This window comes from Anomalospiza imberbis, chromosome 21 (assembly GCF_031753505.1).
Source record: "Anomalospiza imberbis isolate Cuckoo-Finch-1a 21T00152 chromosome 21, ASM3175350v1, whole genome shotgun sequence".
Classification (NCBI taxonomy): Eukaryota; Metazoa; Chordata; class Aves; order Passeriformes; family Viduidae; genus Anomalospiza; species Anomalospiza imberbis.
The window spans coordinates 9466272-9481828 of record NC_089701.1 but is presented as its reverse complement, the minus strand read 5'-3'; the positions used below and the strand labels follow the sequence as shown (position 1 = coordinate 9481828).

The 15557-nt window shown below is 55.8% G+C and overlaps 1 protein-coding gene and 2 long non-coding RNA genes across 3 annotated transcripts in view; 1 reads left to right on the top strand and 2 right to left on the bottom strand.

Moving 5' to 3' along the window:
* The window catches only part of LOC137486353 (uncharacterized), a 417767-nt gene that overhangs the window by 188739 nt on the left and 213471 nt on the right, over positions 1–15557 (bottom strand). The gene's annotated exons all lie outside the window — the stretch shown is intronic.
* Positions 3919–4415, bottom strand: LOC137486417 (uncharacterized). The gene is made up of 2 exons (XR_011005724.1): positions 4244–4415; positions 3919–4099 (listed from the first exon to the last, which is right to left on the bottom strand). It is a non-coding gene; the product is annotated as an uncharacterized lncRNA (long non-coding RNA).
* Positions 14586–15557, top strand: part of ARRDC1 (arrestin domain containing 1) — a 35532-nt gene continuing 34560 nt past the window's right edge. Inside the window, exon 1 of the mRNA XM_068211510.1 lies at positions 14586–14808. Within this exon, the coding sequence (XP_068067611.1) occupies positions 14691–14808 (118 nt within the window). The 5' untranslated portion in view covers positions 14586–14690. The remainder of the gene's footprint in view (positions 14809–15557) is intronic.

Below are 15557 nucleotides of genomic sequence, written 5' to 3'. Positions count from 1 at the left end.
TATGGTATCTCTAATGGGTATTTTTAGCACTGGGACAATGACTGGTGGATGCAGCTGGAAACTCAATAAAGAGCTAAATCTGGAGTGGGGAGACTCCTGTTTGCTTCCCTGGCTGTACCACTGGCTGAAGTACTTCAGCTTTCATCACACTGTGCTGCACAGACACTGTCAAATTTGGGAATCATGTGAGTTCACATTCCCAGCATGGGAACATCTGTGGCTCTCATCCTGTGCTTCCCCTGCAACCCAGCACCATCCTCTCCAGGGTGGGCTGGTGGGGCTCCAGGGACTATCCAGGAGCTCTCCCAAAGCCACTTCTGGGGCTTTTCTCTGAGCTGGGATCAGTCCTGTCCCCACATGCCAGGAGCCACTGTGTACTTGGAGGCGTTCATGCTATCCTCTGCCAAAACACAGATCTTCTCACTGGTAGTCTTTTTGAGGTCAAACTGGGCCAGAAAACACATGTCAGGGTTTTTTTTTCCTAAAGCAGAAGTGATTGCCACCCACAGGGTCTGTAGCACAGGGGAAACAAGGACAAAAACACATTCCCACAAGAGCTTTTTCAATAGTTTTGCTGTGTTTGCCACTGTTGGACATGGATTTTTGGGTTCAGTGCTGTGCTGGGGATGGAGCCAGCCATGAGGTTGAGACTTGAGGCCGTGGCAGGGGTTACAGTGTCCCCATCCCCATCCAGGGGTTGGACAATGCTGGGAAGAGACACAGCCAGCATCACCTGGTGCTCCGTGCTGAACTGCGATGGGTGGGAGCAGTGCTGGGATCCCGGCTGGGATCCAGCCTGGAATGGGGCTGCTGAGGCTGGGTCACTGTTATCCAGGGCTCTCCTGAAGGAGCATCCCAAGGCTAGCTGGGTCTGTATCACCAGAGCATTCCCCAGGAGCATCCCTGGCTGGCTGGGTCGGTGTCACCTGGATCATTCCCCAGGAGCATCCCGGCTGTCCCGGCGGTGTCACCCGGATCATTCCCCAGGAGCGTCCTGGCTGTCACCCGGATCATTCCCCAGGAGCGTCCCGGCTGTCCCGGCGGTGTCACCCGGATCATTCCTCAGGAGCATCCCGGCTGTCCCGGCGGTGTCACCTGGATCATTCCCCAGGAGCATCCCTGGCTGGCTGGGTCGGTGTCACCCGGATCATTCCCCAGGAGCATCCCTGGCTGTCCCGGCGGTGTCACCCGGATCATTCCCCAGGAGCGTCCCAGCTGTCCCGGTGGTGTCACCCGGATCACTGGCTGTCCTGGCGGTGTCACCCGGATCACTGGCTGTCCCGGCGGTGTCACCCGGATCATTCCCCAGGAGCATCCCTGGCTGGCTGGGTCGGTGTCACCCGGATCATTCCCCAGGAGCATCCCTGGGTGGCTGTGTCGGTGTCACCCGGATCATTCCCCAGGAGCATCCCGGCTGTCCTGGCGGTGTCACCCGGATCATTCCCCAGGAGCATCCCAGCGGTGTCACCCGGATCATTCCCCAGGAGCATCCCTGGGTGGCTGGGTCGGTGTCACCCGGATCATTCCCCAGGAGCATCCCTGGGTGGCTGTGTCGGTGTCACCCGGATCATTCCCCAGGAGCGTCCCGGCTGTCCCGGCGGTGTCACCCGGATCATTCCTCAGGAGCATCCCGGCTGTCCCGGCGGTGTCACCCGGATCATTCCTCAGGAGCATCCCGGCTGTCCTGGCGGTGTCACCCGGATCATTCCCCAGGAGCATCCCGGCTGTGACGGCAGTGTCACCCGGATCATTCCCCAGGAGCATCCCTGAGTGGCTGTGTCGGTGTCACCCGGATCATTCCCCAGGAGCATCCCGGCTGTCCTGGCGGTGTCACCCGGATCATTCCCCAGGAGCATCCCGGCTGTCCTGGCGGTGTCACCCGGATCATTCCCCAGGAGCATCCCAGCCGTGTCACCTGGATCATTCCCCAGGAGCATCCCTGGGTGGCTGTGTCGTTGTCACCCGGATCATTCCCCAGGAGCGTCCCGGCGGTGTCCCCGCCCGGCCCGGGGGTGACAGGGACATTTGGGGCGCTGGTGCCCTCTGCAGAGGCGGACAGGGATCGCAGGGAGCAGCGCCTGGTTTGTGCTGGGAAAACCCGCCTGGATCATCGAGTCCCTCCGTCCCCCAGCGCTGCCAAGGCCACCACGAACCCACGTCCCAGGTCCCCATGTCCCCACATCCACCCTTTTAACACCCTCCAGGGACGGTGACTCCACCGCTGTCCTGGGCAGGGCTGGAGAATCCTTTCGGTGAGGGAATTTTCCCTAATATCCAACCTAAACCTCCCCTGGCGCGGCTCGAGGCTGTTTCCTGTCATCCTTGTTACCCGGGAGAAGAGCCCGACCCCTGCGTGGTTCCACCCTCCTTTCAGGTGGCTCTAGAAGGCGCTGCATAAAACATGGATCCCTGCCTCATGTATTTTTACTCTAATAAAGATATTTGATAGCCAGAAATCCAGCAGCTGCCATAATGCCAAGAGAAGTGACTATGACTAAATGACAATCTGACCCCCGATTTGATTTGGCTTTCTTACACCCTTACAGAAGTACAATGAAATACAAGGAGGTGAAGGAAAATAAATCTGCTTAATACATCCAAATAATTTCTTACTGCTGTAAAGGAAAAATCAAGTTAGTTAGATGGGAGGAGATTGCAACAGAACCTTTGCCTGTATCAGCCAGAACTGTCAGCAATACTTTTAGGGAGAAAAGCACCACAGCAAGCCAAAACATGGAGCTCCTTTGGTTTAGTCTTTGACCATGCTCACCTGCCCCCAGAACCACCCTCACCCACAAATACAGATCTTCTATTTCCACACAGATAGTGACAAAGAAAAACCCTGTGGGGCTGTATCCATTCCCCATGCCAGCTGTGGGCTGCAGGAGCCCAGCTGGGTTCTGCTGAGGGACATGTCACCCCTCAGGAAGGGCTGTCCCCAGGGCTGTGACCCTGCAGATGCACAAGAGGCTCTGAGCTGCGGCTCCAGTGGGTGACCAAGCTGGGACACATCCTCATATCCTCATCCAGGCATCCCCTGGGTCCCTTCCTTCACCAAGCACCCCAGGAAGGTGCTGCAGAGGGGCTGCCCAGGGTGGGTGAGCACCGTGGCCACCCCATGACAGGGAGCAACAGTGCAGAGGTTTGCGCGTTTCTCCCTTTTCAAGTCTCTTTTTACCACTATAAATTCCATTATTTTGAGTTTAGTCAAAGCCTTCAGGATTTATTTTTTTCCCCAAGCCAGTTATAAAAAGGACATTGGAATTACAGTTCCAGTGCTAACAATAGCATTACTCAAAGCTGCTGCCGAGAAGTAGGGAGCTCTGGATTGAATAAAGACCTAAACTAAAATGTCAATATTAACTCCTTTTTTTCTCTCCGTGTCTTCCAGCCCACACAATCTGCTTGGGTCCCTCTATCTTAATGAGCATTAAAATGGTTTCAAATTAAATCTACAGAAAATTGAATTTTTTTTTTTCCCTCAGAAGCTTAGTCTGGCCTTTAAAGGCCACTGATGATATTTTGGTTTTGTGTAAGAGCATCTTTGATCTCCAAGGCTCTCAGCTCACAGAGAGACACGGCTCATTAGCAGCAATTTGTTGCTGTTGAAATGTGAGTGGAGGGGGGCAAACACCATGGAGAGAGAGTCAGGGAGAGCTTTGGCTGAGGGGTCTTTGGCCCCAGACCCCACTAGCCCCGTGTGTCTCTCCTGGCCCAGGCCTGGCCCCCAGGCTGGCAGGTGGGTGGTCACCAGGCTGGTGCTGGGTTTGCAGCCACCTGCTCTCAGCTTGGTTTTATCCCCAAAAATGTGGGATTAAGAGCCCCTGAGCCCAACCTGAGGGAGCTGTTTGGGGAGTCCTTGTGGACACTCCAGGTGACAGCAGTGTCTTGCTGAGATGCAACAGTGGCCTGGCAATGCACACTGGCTTTTCTTGTATTGCTTGTGCTGAATCCCTCTCCACAGCCTCGGTCCCAGGGGCTCTGGGAAAGGGGTCAGGCTGCCTGAGACCTGCTGCTTCCTCACTGCTGGGAAGATGCAGCAATCAGACCTTCCGGGAAAGCCCGTTACCATGGCAGGGTCTGGCTGCTGCTGCTGCTGCTGCAAAAAGAATAAATCTAGATGGTGCAAAGCTGAGCAATCCTGAGCACTGCAGTGCCCTGGGGCAGCTCTCACTGTCTGGGGATGTTTGTCTGGCACAAATGGCCTCAGGGTGAGCAGCCTGGGTTAAGCTGGGGCTTGTACCTGAGTGTAAGAGGAGCCACCACGCCTGTCCTCCTGCTCCTGGGAGAGAAGGCCACAGAGGCTGGGAGAGTGCAGAGCAGACCAGCCCCTGTCCTCGCTTGTCTCAGTCACACTGGGATGGGCAGAGACCCCGTGAGGTCACAGCAGCACTTGGTCGTTGGCTTGAGAAAGTTCTGCAGCTGCCCCAGGTGTTCCTAGAGCAGCCTGATCAAAGCAATCCTTGATGACCTGCAGCAGCTCCCTCTGCTCACCCCAGCAGCCTCCTGAGCCCTCAGTCCTGCTGCTGGGGGATCAGGGCCAGGAAAGCCGACACAAGCACCTGAGAGCTGCATGGGGTGTCAGGCCACCAACAGGCATTGATGGCCGTGAGCAGCCTCACCTGGGTCCCAGCCCATGGGCCCTGAGATGTTTATTTGAGCTCTGCCAGAACCATTGCTCCCTGCTCCAGTTTGAGTGTGGGTCTCCTGGGTTGGTCACCCAGACCTTCACCCATGGACTGCAGAGCTGCCAGGAGATCCCCAGGCTGTGTCTCACCCTGGCTCCCCTCACCAAGCCTCATCCTGACCTGCAGGTTAATTCTTCTGGCTTCATTTCAGACCTGCCTTATTGTGGGGAACTTTCCTGATGATCTGGACTCCTGCATGAACAATCCTACCCTCCTGGATGGGTTCCTTGGGAGCACAGGGACAGCCCTTTGCTGGTGAGACTGCCCTGTAGCTGAGGGGTCTCTTCTGATTTCCTGGACCTCTGGGAGCTCCTGGCCCTTGCTGTGCCCTGATGGGTGGGAGAGGGGGTTGTACAAAGGCCTACAGGAGAAAATCAAGTGTTGGGTGTGGGGAATTAAATTTCTTCCTCAACCCTTATTCCTGCAGCTGCTGAGGAGCAATGCCAGTGATGGGATGTGCAGAGGATGATGAGATGCAATTGCCATAATGCCTTTATCTTTTCACTTTAAGTTCTTTGCAGCTTCTGCAGGTCCTTGGGTTGCAGCAAGGGAGGCCAGCAGTGAAATTGTATCAAGAAGAGCTGCCCAAGAGGAGGAGGGAGATGCTGGGCTGTAGCTGCAGCCATGCAGATGTCTAGTGGAGAGATGATCCAAACCCAAATGAAGCTTTCTCCTGGTATTTATAGATGAATCTATTTCTCCTGGTGCTGCTCTAGCTTGGTAACTGTAATAACACAAATTGAATGCATTTGTTGTTGGCCTTGACTCCCATCAGGGCAGGTGTTTTCAGTGGCTGAAATGTCAGTGCAAGGCAGGTTTTAGAAGGACTCTGTAAAAATAGCTGTGATAGGGCTGGGATTGTGATATTTGCCCATGGCAGGAGTGTGCAAAGGTGGTGGGTGCTGTTGGGAAACATCTACTAGTAAAAGAACTGGTTTCATTCTAAACTATCTTCAGCTCTCAGCATAAAGGGAGGGTGTGGAAATAGAACTGTGATATTATAGTTCAGGGAAAGTAAAAGTTTGACAGATTTGGCAGCAGCTATCTATAAGGAAACTCCAGCCCTGAGGGATAAAATCAGTCTGGGGAGATGTAGCTGGGGTGATTGTCTTGTCCCGGCTGGAGTGAGCCCCGTACAGATGGATCCACGATGTGCCTGGGATGTTTCCACCTCACCCACATGTTCTCAGGGAGCTGAAGCCTGCTGTTAACAGTTATCCTGGCTGTATTAATTCAGGCATACCAAGTTCTTTCCCCTCCTTGTCCTCAGACCAACATCCCAAGGCTTACCAATGAGCCTTTCAGTGCTCAGCATGTGTTTTCTCACTGCTGCAAAATTTGGGGAAGGGAGAGGCTGTTTGGGTCTTGTACATCCCTCACTGCTGCTCTGTCCTCCTTTGCTTTCTGACTCATGCTGTTGGAACAAGCTGACCTGCTCTTGGCTTTCAGTTTAATTGCTGAACCTCTTGGATGTCTGTATGTGGTCTCCAAGGCTCTGCCCTCCTGGCTGCACCCACTGGGTGTTTCTCTGCCTCCTTCTGCCAAGCTGCACCCTCGTACCTGCCCTGGGTGCTGGAGGCTCTCACTGTTGTTCCTGATGTGCTCCTTTTGTGTCAGGACAGGTCCCTGGGGCAGCACAGTGACTTCAGCTCCCACTTTCCAGTGGGAAAACTGGGTGGTGGTACCTCGGCAGGTTTCCCCAGAGAGGCAGAGTTGGAGGAGTGGACAGGGATGTGTAGAAGCACATCTTGCTCTGCTCCCACCAGTGTGGGAGGAGTGGAGGCTGGCAGAGTACTGAGGATGCTCTGATGGCTCTTTCCGTGACTGTCCCCATGGTGACAGGTGCTGGCTGCCTCCCCAGGGCCAGCCCTGGGCCACACCAAAATCACCTGTATTTCAGCTGTCACCACCCTGCAGCCCCAATGGACCTCTGAAGGTGGGATCAGCACTTTTCCTCCATGCAGAGAGCTGGGGCTTGCTGGCAGGAGCAGTGTCCCAGGGGCTGCTGATAGAACCTGTCACGAGCTGCTCCATCCTCTGGGGTCAGTGGGTGTGATTTTTGGCAATTGGCCCAGTACAAGTGCCACAAAGCAAGTGGCTGCAGAGGTGTCATTGCTGCCTGGTCACTGGGTGAGAGCACATTGCAGACCTCCCCTCAGCTGCTTTACCTGCCACCAGCTCAGCTGGTGCTGGCACGGGCTGGGGGTTCTGGCATGGGCAGGGCCTCGCCTCATGTAAGCAGCACTGTGCCAGGGTGTGGATGGGGAAGGCACCGCTCCTGTCCTGGCAGTGGAGGACATTTCAGTGCTGCCTTCCGCTCTGGCCAGGGCACGTTTGTCAGGTGTGACTCACCTGCCGCGTGACGGCTCGGGCTGGCCTGGAGCGGTGACCTTTGAGTCTGGCGTATTAGCTCATGGAAACCCAAATAATGACTTGGGAAATGGAAATATCTGGTGAGGGACAATCCCCGGGCAGCCCCGATGAGCCGGGAAAGGAGCAGCAGGGTGCGGTGGGGGGGAACACCTCTGCTCTCCCAGCTTTTTCCCCCAGCATCCCTCTGTGATGCAGCCAGCCAGCAAACTCCTTTGGAAAGCATTACTTCACAAAGAGAAATGTGCGTGGCTGATGGTGCCCTCGGGCAGAGCCACAGTGCTGCTTCAGCAGCAGCTTGGGCTGAGGCATTAACTCCTTCCCCTGTGTGCCTAGCTCGGGGTGGGTTTCTGGTCCTTGTGTCAGCACTGCTGGGATGCCATCCTGTCCCCTACCCAGGCCCTGGGTGACAGGGAGGGCTCTACATGTAGCCTAACACCACGAAGGGGTGGTTTTGTTTGGAAGGAGACCCTTGGCTGTGTCACCAGGTGTTGGCTGGGCTGTTCACTCCACTGGAGCCACTCACATCAGTGGGTGGAGAGGGATCAGTGTCACCCTGAGCCTTGCTCCTCTGGGCGCAGCTGCTTCTGCACCAAGCCACAGTTGGGCTCAGACATCCTGCTCCAGGATGTGCCAAGAGGGCTGCTCTCTGCATTCCTGCAGGGACATGTTTCTCCATGCTGCGGATTGCTGTATTTCGCTCTGGACACATGGAGTAACTGGTGAGGAGCAGGAAAATGAAGTGTTTTTCTCAGCAGTGGGGTGAGGAGATGTGAGCTGAGAGAGAGAGTGAGACTGTCTATGAGCTGTCATAGGCAACCAGGTGTGGGAGAGGAGGAGGGGTGTTTGTGGGGACCCCACTCCCCAGGGGTCTCCAGCTGTGTCACTGATGTGAGCCTTGGTGCATCATCTCCTGTCCCCAGACACCTCCTCCTGGGTTGTGTGGAGATTTGAGGGATTTCTTGATGACTTTTGTCCCTGGCATGCAGGTCAGGGGTCATGCCACAGCTTTTCATCAGCTAGAATTGGGCTGCTCGAATGAGTTAATCCTAGCAGGGGTTTGCTGAGCCACACAGAGATCCAATCCTCTGGCTGGCAGCAGTGGTGGTCTCATGTCACCATTGTTGTCACTGGCTCTCTGTCACAGGCTGTCCACCCTACAGCCAACAGCGTGGGAGTGTTCCTTGGCCATTTCTGGGAAGAATTCAGTGGATTTAGGTGAAAGTACTGCAGGAGGTGTGATTGTGGACCTTGCCTGGGAATGGCTATTGAGATGTCTCTTCCCTGATTATGAGTCTGTGGTGGAGAAGTGACCTCCCCACTGGGAGGGATGGGATCAAACATCAGGAGTGTGGGAAGAGCTGTTGGCTGGGGCTGCAGTGGAGCACTGTCCTGGGCAGCCATGCTGAGATATTGTGACAGGAGAAAAGGGAAGTAGAAGAACTGGGCAGTGGAGGGGAGGGAAGGCATGAGAGCCAGGTCAAATACAGGATCCAAATGATTTGTACCTCAGGTGGTGTCAGTGATCTCATGCTGCTGGACCCTCTGCCTGCCCAGGACATCTCTTGGGATGGCAGACAGCTAGGGATGGGGCTGCCCTGCTCCCACAGCACAGCGTTTCCCTGGAAGAAACCTCATGATCCTTTGACCTCAGCCTGCTCCTACATGTGGAAAAGCAATTGCTGCTTTCCTTGGCCCTCATAAACTTGGTGTCATTCTTGGTGTGGTCCTGTGCAGGGCTAGGAGTTGGACTTTGATAGTCCTTGTGGGTCCCTTCCAATCCAGGATATTCCATGAGTCTATGAAATGTCATTTTGCAGTGAGGGAGAAATGCAAAATCCTGAGTGGTGCTGGAGTATGAGAGTTCAGCCTGTGGTTTCAGTTTTTTCTCAGGCAAGGTCCCTCTGGGATCACTGAGGTCGAGTGTATCCTCCTGTTCCCACACCCTGTAAGTTGTGCAAACAATCTGCCATCCCTGCAGATGCTGAACCCCACAGGGAAGGGAGGACAAGCATGCCATTATCCAATCCTTCTCCCCAGGCCCACACTGAGCAACGGGAACTCTTCCAGCAAAGGAGAGCAGAAATCCAGGCAGTGCAATTAGAATTATAATAATAGTAATTAATGCCTTGTCTCTCTCTAAGGATTTGCTAATGAGGCTTGCCAGGTGCTGGCTGGGCATTTATTGATCAAAGCCACAGTACCCGCGTGAAGGGGATGGGTGGGCCATGGGACCTGAGTGCCTCGGCTGGGACTTGCTGTCCGTGCCCCCATCTTTCCCCATGGTTTGGAGGGGAAGATTCGGAGGAGCTGCTTTAAGAATCCCAGGGATGAGGGTTAATGGACGGGAGAGAAGACGAGGTCAGGTGCACCCTGTGTGTTAGCCAGGGGTGCTCATCTGGCCCCAGTGATGTGAGCTGAAGGGCCTGTGTGTGTCTCTGTGTGTGTCTCTGCGTGCAGGGGCATAAATGAGCTCTAATGCATTGACTCCTGTCTGTGCACGTGTCTGTATGTGGGAGGCTGCTCCTGCATACACGTTTCAGTCGACACACAAATGCCAGTCTGTGGGCTTGCACAGACACAAGCAGCAAATAACATGGGGGCTGGAGAAAATGCTTTATGGGGAGAGGCTTGAAGAGCTCAAGTTGCTCCATTTACCACAGATATTGAGAGGTGTCTTTACTCTGGTGTGTAACACTGTCACAAGGAGAAAGGATGTGGCACCAAAGGACTCTTTAACATCAGAGAGCAGCAGAACAAGAAGCAAGGGCTGAAGCTGCCCAAGTTGGCCTGAAGAGGAGGTTGGCATGCTGGCACAAAGGGGGTGAACAGTGGAAACAAACTGCTGGCGGGGAGGGGCATGGCAGGGTTTCTCTAGCCTGGTGAAGGGCAGTCCCTCTGGTGGTGTCTCAGCCAAGTTACTCCATCATCAGGCACTCAGCGTGAGGGTAAGCCAATGCTATTTGTTATGCTGTTAGAGCCACTCACGTTTCAGTCTCTTTCTTACTCTTCGGGTGAGGCCTGGGGCACAGTCTCAGGGTACAGGTTGGTGAGGCATCTGTGGGATGGAGCCCAAAGCAGCTGCCTGGCCTCCCTGCAGAGCCCCTGAGCAGTGCTGCCTCCTGGCTCTGCGCTGAGGGTGGGTTCTGATTGCTTCTCGCTCTCCTCTCATCCTCCCAGGGACGCTGTGGTGGGCTGGTGGCCCTTGTGTCTGGGAGGCTCGGTGAGACCAATAGGCTGGTGGAGCTCCAGCAGCAGTGGGGAGCTGCTGCAGAGTCCCAGGACATTGTGCCAGAGCTGCCCAGAGCAGCTGTGGCTGCCCCATCCCTGGAAGGGTCCAAGGCCAGGTTGAATGGGGCTTGGAGCAACCTGGTGTGGAGGAAGGTGTCCCTGCCCATGGCAGGGGGAGGAATGAGGTGGTCCTTAAGGTCCCTCCCAACCCAAACCAGTCGATAATTCTATCACGTGTTGATCCCAGAGATCTGTGCACCACTGGTGGGACATCCAACTCCGCCGTTGGGGAAGCTGCCTGGGAACTGCCTTGCATATGAACCAACAGAAGGGGACAGGGGACTTTGGCGGTGGCCTCCTGCGAGGAGAGAGTCGGTGTGCAGGGAGGTGTGGCTGAACGGTACCACCTCTGCCTGAGCTGCTGGAAGGTGCCAGCTTGAAACAAATGAGTAATTGTTGTTGCTGTTGGTATCAGATGACGTAGTTTACCCGCCAGCAAATCAGCTGAGAAGCAGTGAGGCACTGAGTGAAGCAGGGAAATTATTTAGAAAGGTAATAAACCTAAGTGTAATATAAATGTATTAGAGTAATGGATTTTATGTACGCAGGAATACAGAATGGCTGTCAGTTGTGTAGGTAGCACAGGGAGCCCACCACGGCAGTTCACTTCTGTGTGTTTTAGTTCAGGGGAAACTTCGGAAACCTAAAGGTCAACTTCCACAGAGCTCTGCTGCTTTACTTCCCCCTCCATCACAGCCGCTCCGGTGCCTGCCCTTATGGGGTGTGGTGGGCCCACGCAAGTCACGCCCTCGCCAAACCCAGTTGGAGTCGGGGGAGAGATTGCAAACGCAAAAGCAAGAGAATTTGAGGGCGGAGAAATAGACTCATCTTGTAACAAGAGAGCAGGAGAGGCTCTGGGTGTCCCCCCGGTGCCGGGCAGCACCGGCCAGGCTCGCCCCCCTGCCCTGCAGCCGCGAGGCGCGGAGCGTCGGGCAGGTGGAAATGACCTGGAGATGCGAACTGCCCCAGGGCTACCGTGCTGCTGCCTCACCAGCCGCGCTGCCATCGTTAACGCGGCATCAGTCACGGCCCAGGTGTGCCCAGGCATTTCCGCGCTGCCTCTCCCTGAGCGGCCCCAGCGCGGGGGAAACTGAGGCACGGTCAGGTGGGGCTGTGCCTCCTCCGTGTCAGCATGCACAGCTGGAAACTCCTGGAAAGACAAGACGGGAACAAATCCAAGTGACAAGCAATGTCTGTGACTTAATGGTGGAGGCTTGTGTGTCTCGCGCTTGCAGCCCCAGCTGAGCCCTCCGTGGGCACATTTTCCCCGCATGTGACACCACTCACAGCTGCTCTCCCAGCACCTGTGCTTCCAGCTCGTCTGTGCTGCTGGCAAAGCACGGCTCAGGTGCTGCTGAGAGGGGGTTTATTGATATTTTTTTTTCCTTTTAATAACTGCTATGTTCTTTGTCAGAAAATTTCATGTTCCTTGAAGATAGGGGAATGTGGTGACATCTGAAAGGAAAATTTTATTCTAGAGCTTGTCTTGACATTTGTTTTTCTTCTCTCTTTTTAAATTTCCCTTTTAATAAGGGGGAAGGGAGGCAGGGAGAGCACACAGAATGCAGAGGAAGTGAGATTTCCCACCACAACAACAAAACTCTTCAAAACATTTTTTTTAAAGCAAAACAATAGTCAAAAATATCAGAAAGCAAACTGTGGCAGTTTACCAAACATCCTTAACTTACTTTTTTTTTTTTTTTTAACTGCTCTGAGTTTTAACTCCAATGACTCCTCACACAAGTAGATAAGAGGAATGACTGCGGGGTGAGCAGGGAGATGGGAATGTAAATACACATTTTGATTGCAATGAGTAAAACCCTCCTGAATCCAAGATCACTGGGGCAATGATGGGCACCCTGACACTGCAGGCATTGAATACATTGAATTACAGAGCCACAGACTGGTTGGGGAACATAAAGATCATCTCATTGCACCCCCTGCCATGGGCAGGGACACATTACACTATATCCTAGGATGCTTCAAGCCCTGTCCAGCCTGGCCTTGGACAATTCCAGGAAGCCAGGGGCAGCCACAGCTTCTCTAGTGAACCTGTGCCAGGGCCTCACCTCCCTCTAAGTAAAGATTTTTCTTCCTAACATCCAATCTAACCCTGCTCTCTGTCAGTTTGAAACCAGTGCCCCCTGTCTTGTCACTATCTACCCATGTAAAAAGTCCCTATCTTTCCATTTTTAAAGCCTCCTTAAGGTATTAGGAGGCTGTAATGGAGTCTCCCTGAAGCCTTCTCCTCTCCATGCTTCAATTATATCCATCCAGTTACATTTTACTGACTGCTCTACCCAGTGTAGCTGTGATCCAGGGGATGGAGCGGTGCTGTGGCATCGCTGCTGGCCATGACATGACAAGGGACCCTGTGAATCTTAGCACAAATCCTTGCAGTACTGTAGCTGTGCCTGGGTGCTTTTGTTCAGCTCCTGGTGCAGGAATCCTTTTTACTCACGTCGTGACCTTGCGCAAGCAACTTTGCTGTGCTTAAAATTAACTTCTCTGCAAACAAGGTGCATAAATCTCCATGTCAGGAGAAGCTGCGGCATGGCATGAGGGTTTGGTGAAGGGTTTTTCCACCCTGAGTTGTCACATGTGTGGTGTCCCTCTGAGGCAAGGATGCCAGTGCTGCCCCAGAGATGGGATGGTCCAAATTGTGCCTCAAACCCTGAGGCTTTGGCCACTTTTCATGGGGGAAAAGGGTTCAGTAAAAGCTGCTATAGCTCAGGGTGTTTTCAACCCCCCTCCCTTCTCCTAATTTGTTTGGTTTTGCTGGCAGAGCTAAATAGGGGCTGCAGAGACTGATGAAAGAGGCTACAGGCTCGTCTTACAAAATAAAAAGGCTGGAGCAAATTGGCGTGCCTAGCCTGGGAAAACAGAAGCTAAGGGCAGCACAAGGAGAGCGGCGTGCGGACGGATCCCAGGGTACGCCCTGCGGGAGGAGATGAGCTGCAGAAAGCCTTGGCACAAGACTGTTATGTGTCTGTAGCCTGTGACTACACGCAGCCTGGAAACGGGAGGTAGCTCTTAAGCAGGGGAGGAGGGAGGGCCTGGAAAGGCTTCCCAGCAGGAGCCCTGTGTGCCCGGAGCACACGAACTCCTTTGGTGCCCTGTGAGGGGTTTCAGGTTGCCGCAGCCACCACAAGGCAGCACGGAGAGTCCCACAGCCCCACATACCCAGGCTGGTGTCACTGCGGGGCTGTGGGAGGACGTCTGTCTGTCCAGCCAGGTCCGGGCTGGGTGTGCTCTGCAGATAAACAGCTCCTTTTACACTTATTCATTCTGCCTGTGTACACAGCCTGCTCGCCAGCGGCCGGGAGGTGCCTTTGGTGTGGGTTTTACAGATGGTTTTTATTCAATCAGGCGGAGATGAGGGGGGAACATGGCAAATGTATGGAGTGTGCTGGTCATCCCCGGCTTCCTGGAACACCCTGACCTTCACCCACTGATCCACAGAGAGCATGGGGTCATCACTGACTCCTCAGCCCCAGTCCCAGGTTGCTGTCAGGTGCCTTGTATTTGCCTCTTACTGGACACTTAAAGGAACTGAGGTTATAAAAACAGGAGCAGGGAGAAGTGATAGCTGAGCCTGGAGAATTACAGGGAGGAAATGAGATTAGAGGGAGCAGGGATCACCAGGAGGCAAGATGGGCCCACGCTGGCCAGTCAGCTCCTTCCCTCAGAGCCCGGCCCCACAACCAGTCCTTTCCCTCAGAGCCCGGCCTCACAACCAGTCCTTTCCCTCAGAGCCCGGCCCCACAACCAGTCCTTTCCCTCAGAGCCCGGCCCCACAACCAGTCCTTTCCCTCAGAGCCCGGCCCCACAAGTGGTTCCTTCCCTCACAGCCTGACCCCACAAGCTGCTCCTTCCCTCAGAGCAGTCAGGGATCCACCTGATCCACAGCTCAGCCCCACATCTGCTCCTTTCCTCCCAGCCTGACCCCACAAGCAGTCTCTTCCCTCCCAGCACAGCCCAGCCCCTGAGGATGCCCTTTCCTCCACAGCTCCGTCCCTTACAGCAGTCAAGGCTACATGAGCTACCCCTTACTTCATAGCCTGACCTTACAGCAGTGAGGGACCCATCAGCTACCCCAGCCCCACAGCCTGCTCCTTTCCCTCGGCACTCAGGGAGCCACCAGCAGCGCCCTGCCCGCGGCCCGGCCGCCTGCGCTGCCCCGCGCCTCGGGCCCGCCCCGCTCCCTCAGCGCGGCCGGGGCGGGGCGGGCGCGGGGCGGGTCCCGCCCGCCGGGGCAGGCACAGCGCGGGCCGCAGGTACGAGCGGAGCCGGCGAGCGGAGCGGAGCGGAGCGGAGGAGAGCGGCCGGGCCGGCGCGGCCATGGGGAAGGTGCAGCTCTTCGAGATCCGCCTGGGCGACAGCCGCGTCGTCTACAGCCCCGGCGAGCCGCTGGCCGGCACCGTCACCGTGCGGCTCTCGGGCTCGCTGCAGTACCGAGGTGAGCCCGCGGCCTGCCGTGCCCTGCCGTGCCCGCTGCCCGCGGGGCCACACGGCGGGGCGGATATCCCGGGGAGGGGTTCACGGGCTGCCGTGGCCCGCGGGGCGCCCCGGGGATGGTGCCGGGGAGCGGCCGGGTTCCCTTCCCCGGCTCTGGGGACCGGCGGCTCCGGGGCTGCCCCATCGCTGCTGCCCCCGCTGCCATGCGGCGACCGGGAGGGGCTGATGGGAGCAACCTGCTGGATTATTTCCTCCTCCGCTTCCTCCTCTTACTTTTTGCTCCTATCCCATAAATAAGGAAACATCCTCGCAACCCCCTTCCCAAAACGACCCAGCGCGGGGCTGTGCCACAGCAGCCTCCGGAGCTGGCGGGTGCCCAGGGTGGCAGCGGGAGGTGGTGGAGGGGCTCGCTCGTCTCGTTCTGCTTTCCCGGAGTCCTGCGGCTTCCCAGGGCTGCCGGCATCGCCCCTGCACGGCCCCCGAACCCCGAGCCTGGTGCCCCTGGGTCGGACGGAGCCCGAATGTGTTAGGGCAGGGCAATGGCAGGAGGCGGGCGATGCCGTGTCCCGGTTGGGAACAGCCCTGCCTCGGCAGGAGGGAGGAGATGGGCGATGCTGTGTCCTGGCAGCAGCTGCACCCACCCACCGGCTCGCAGGCACCGTCCGCAGCGAGCAGCCGTGTTGTAACATCTCGAATGAACTCGGGCGTTTGAGCTGTGGCTCTGCTGGTGTGGGCGATGTCCGCGGTGTG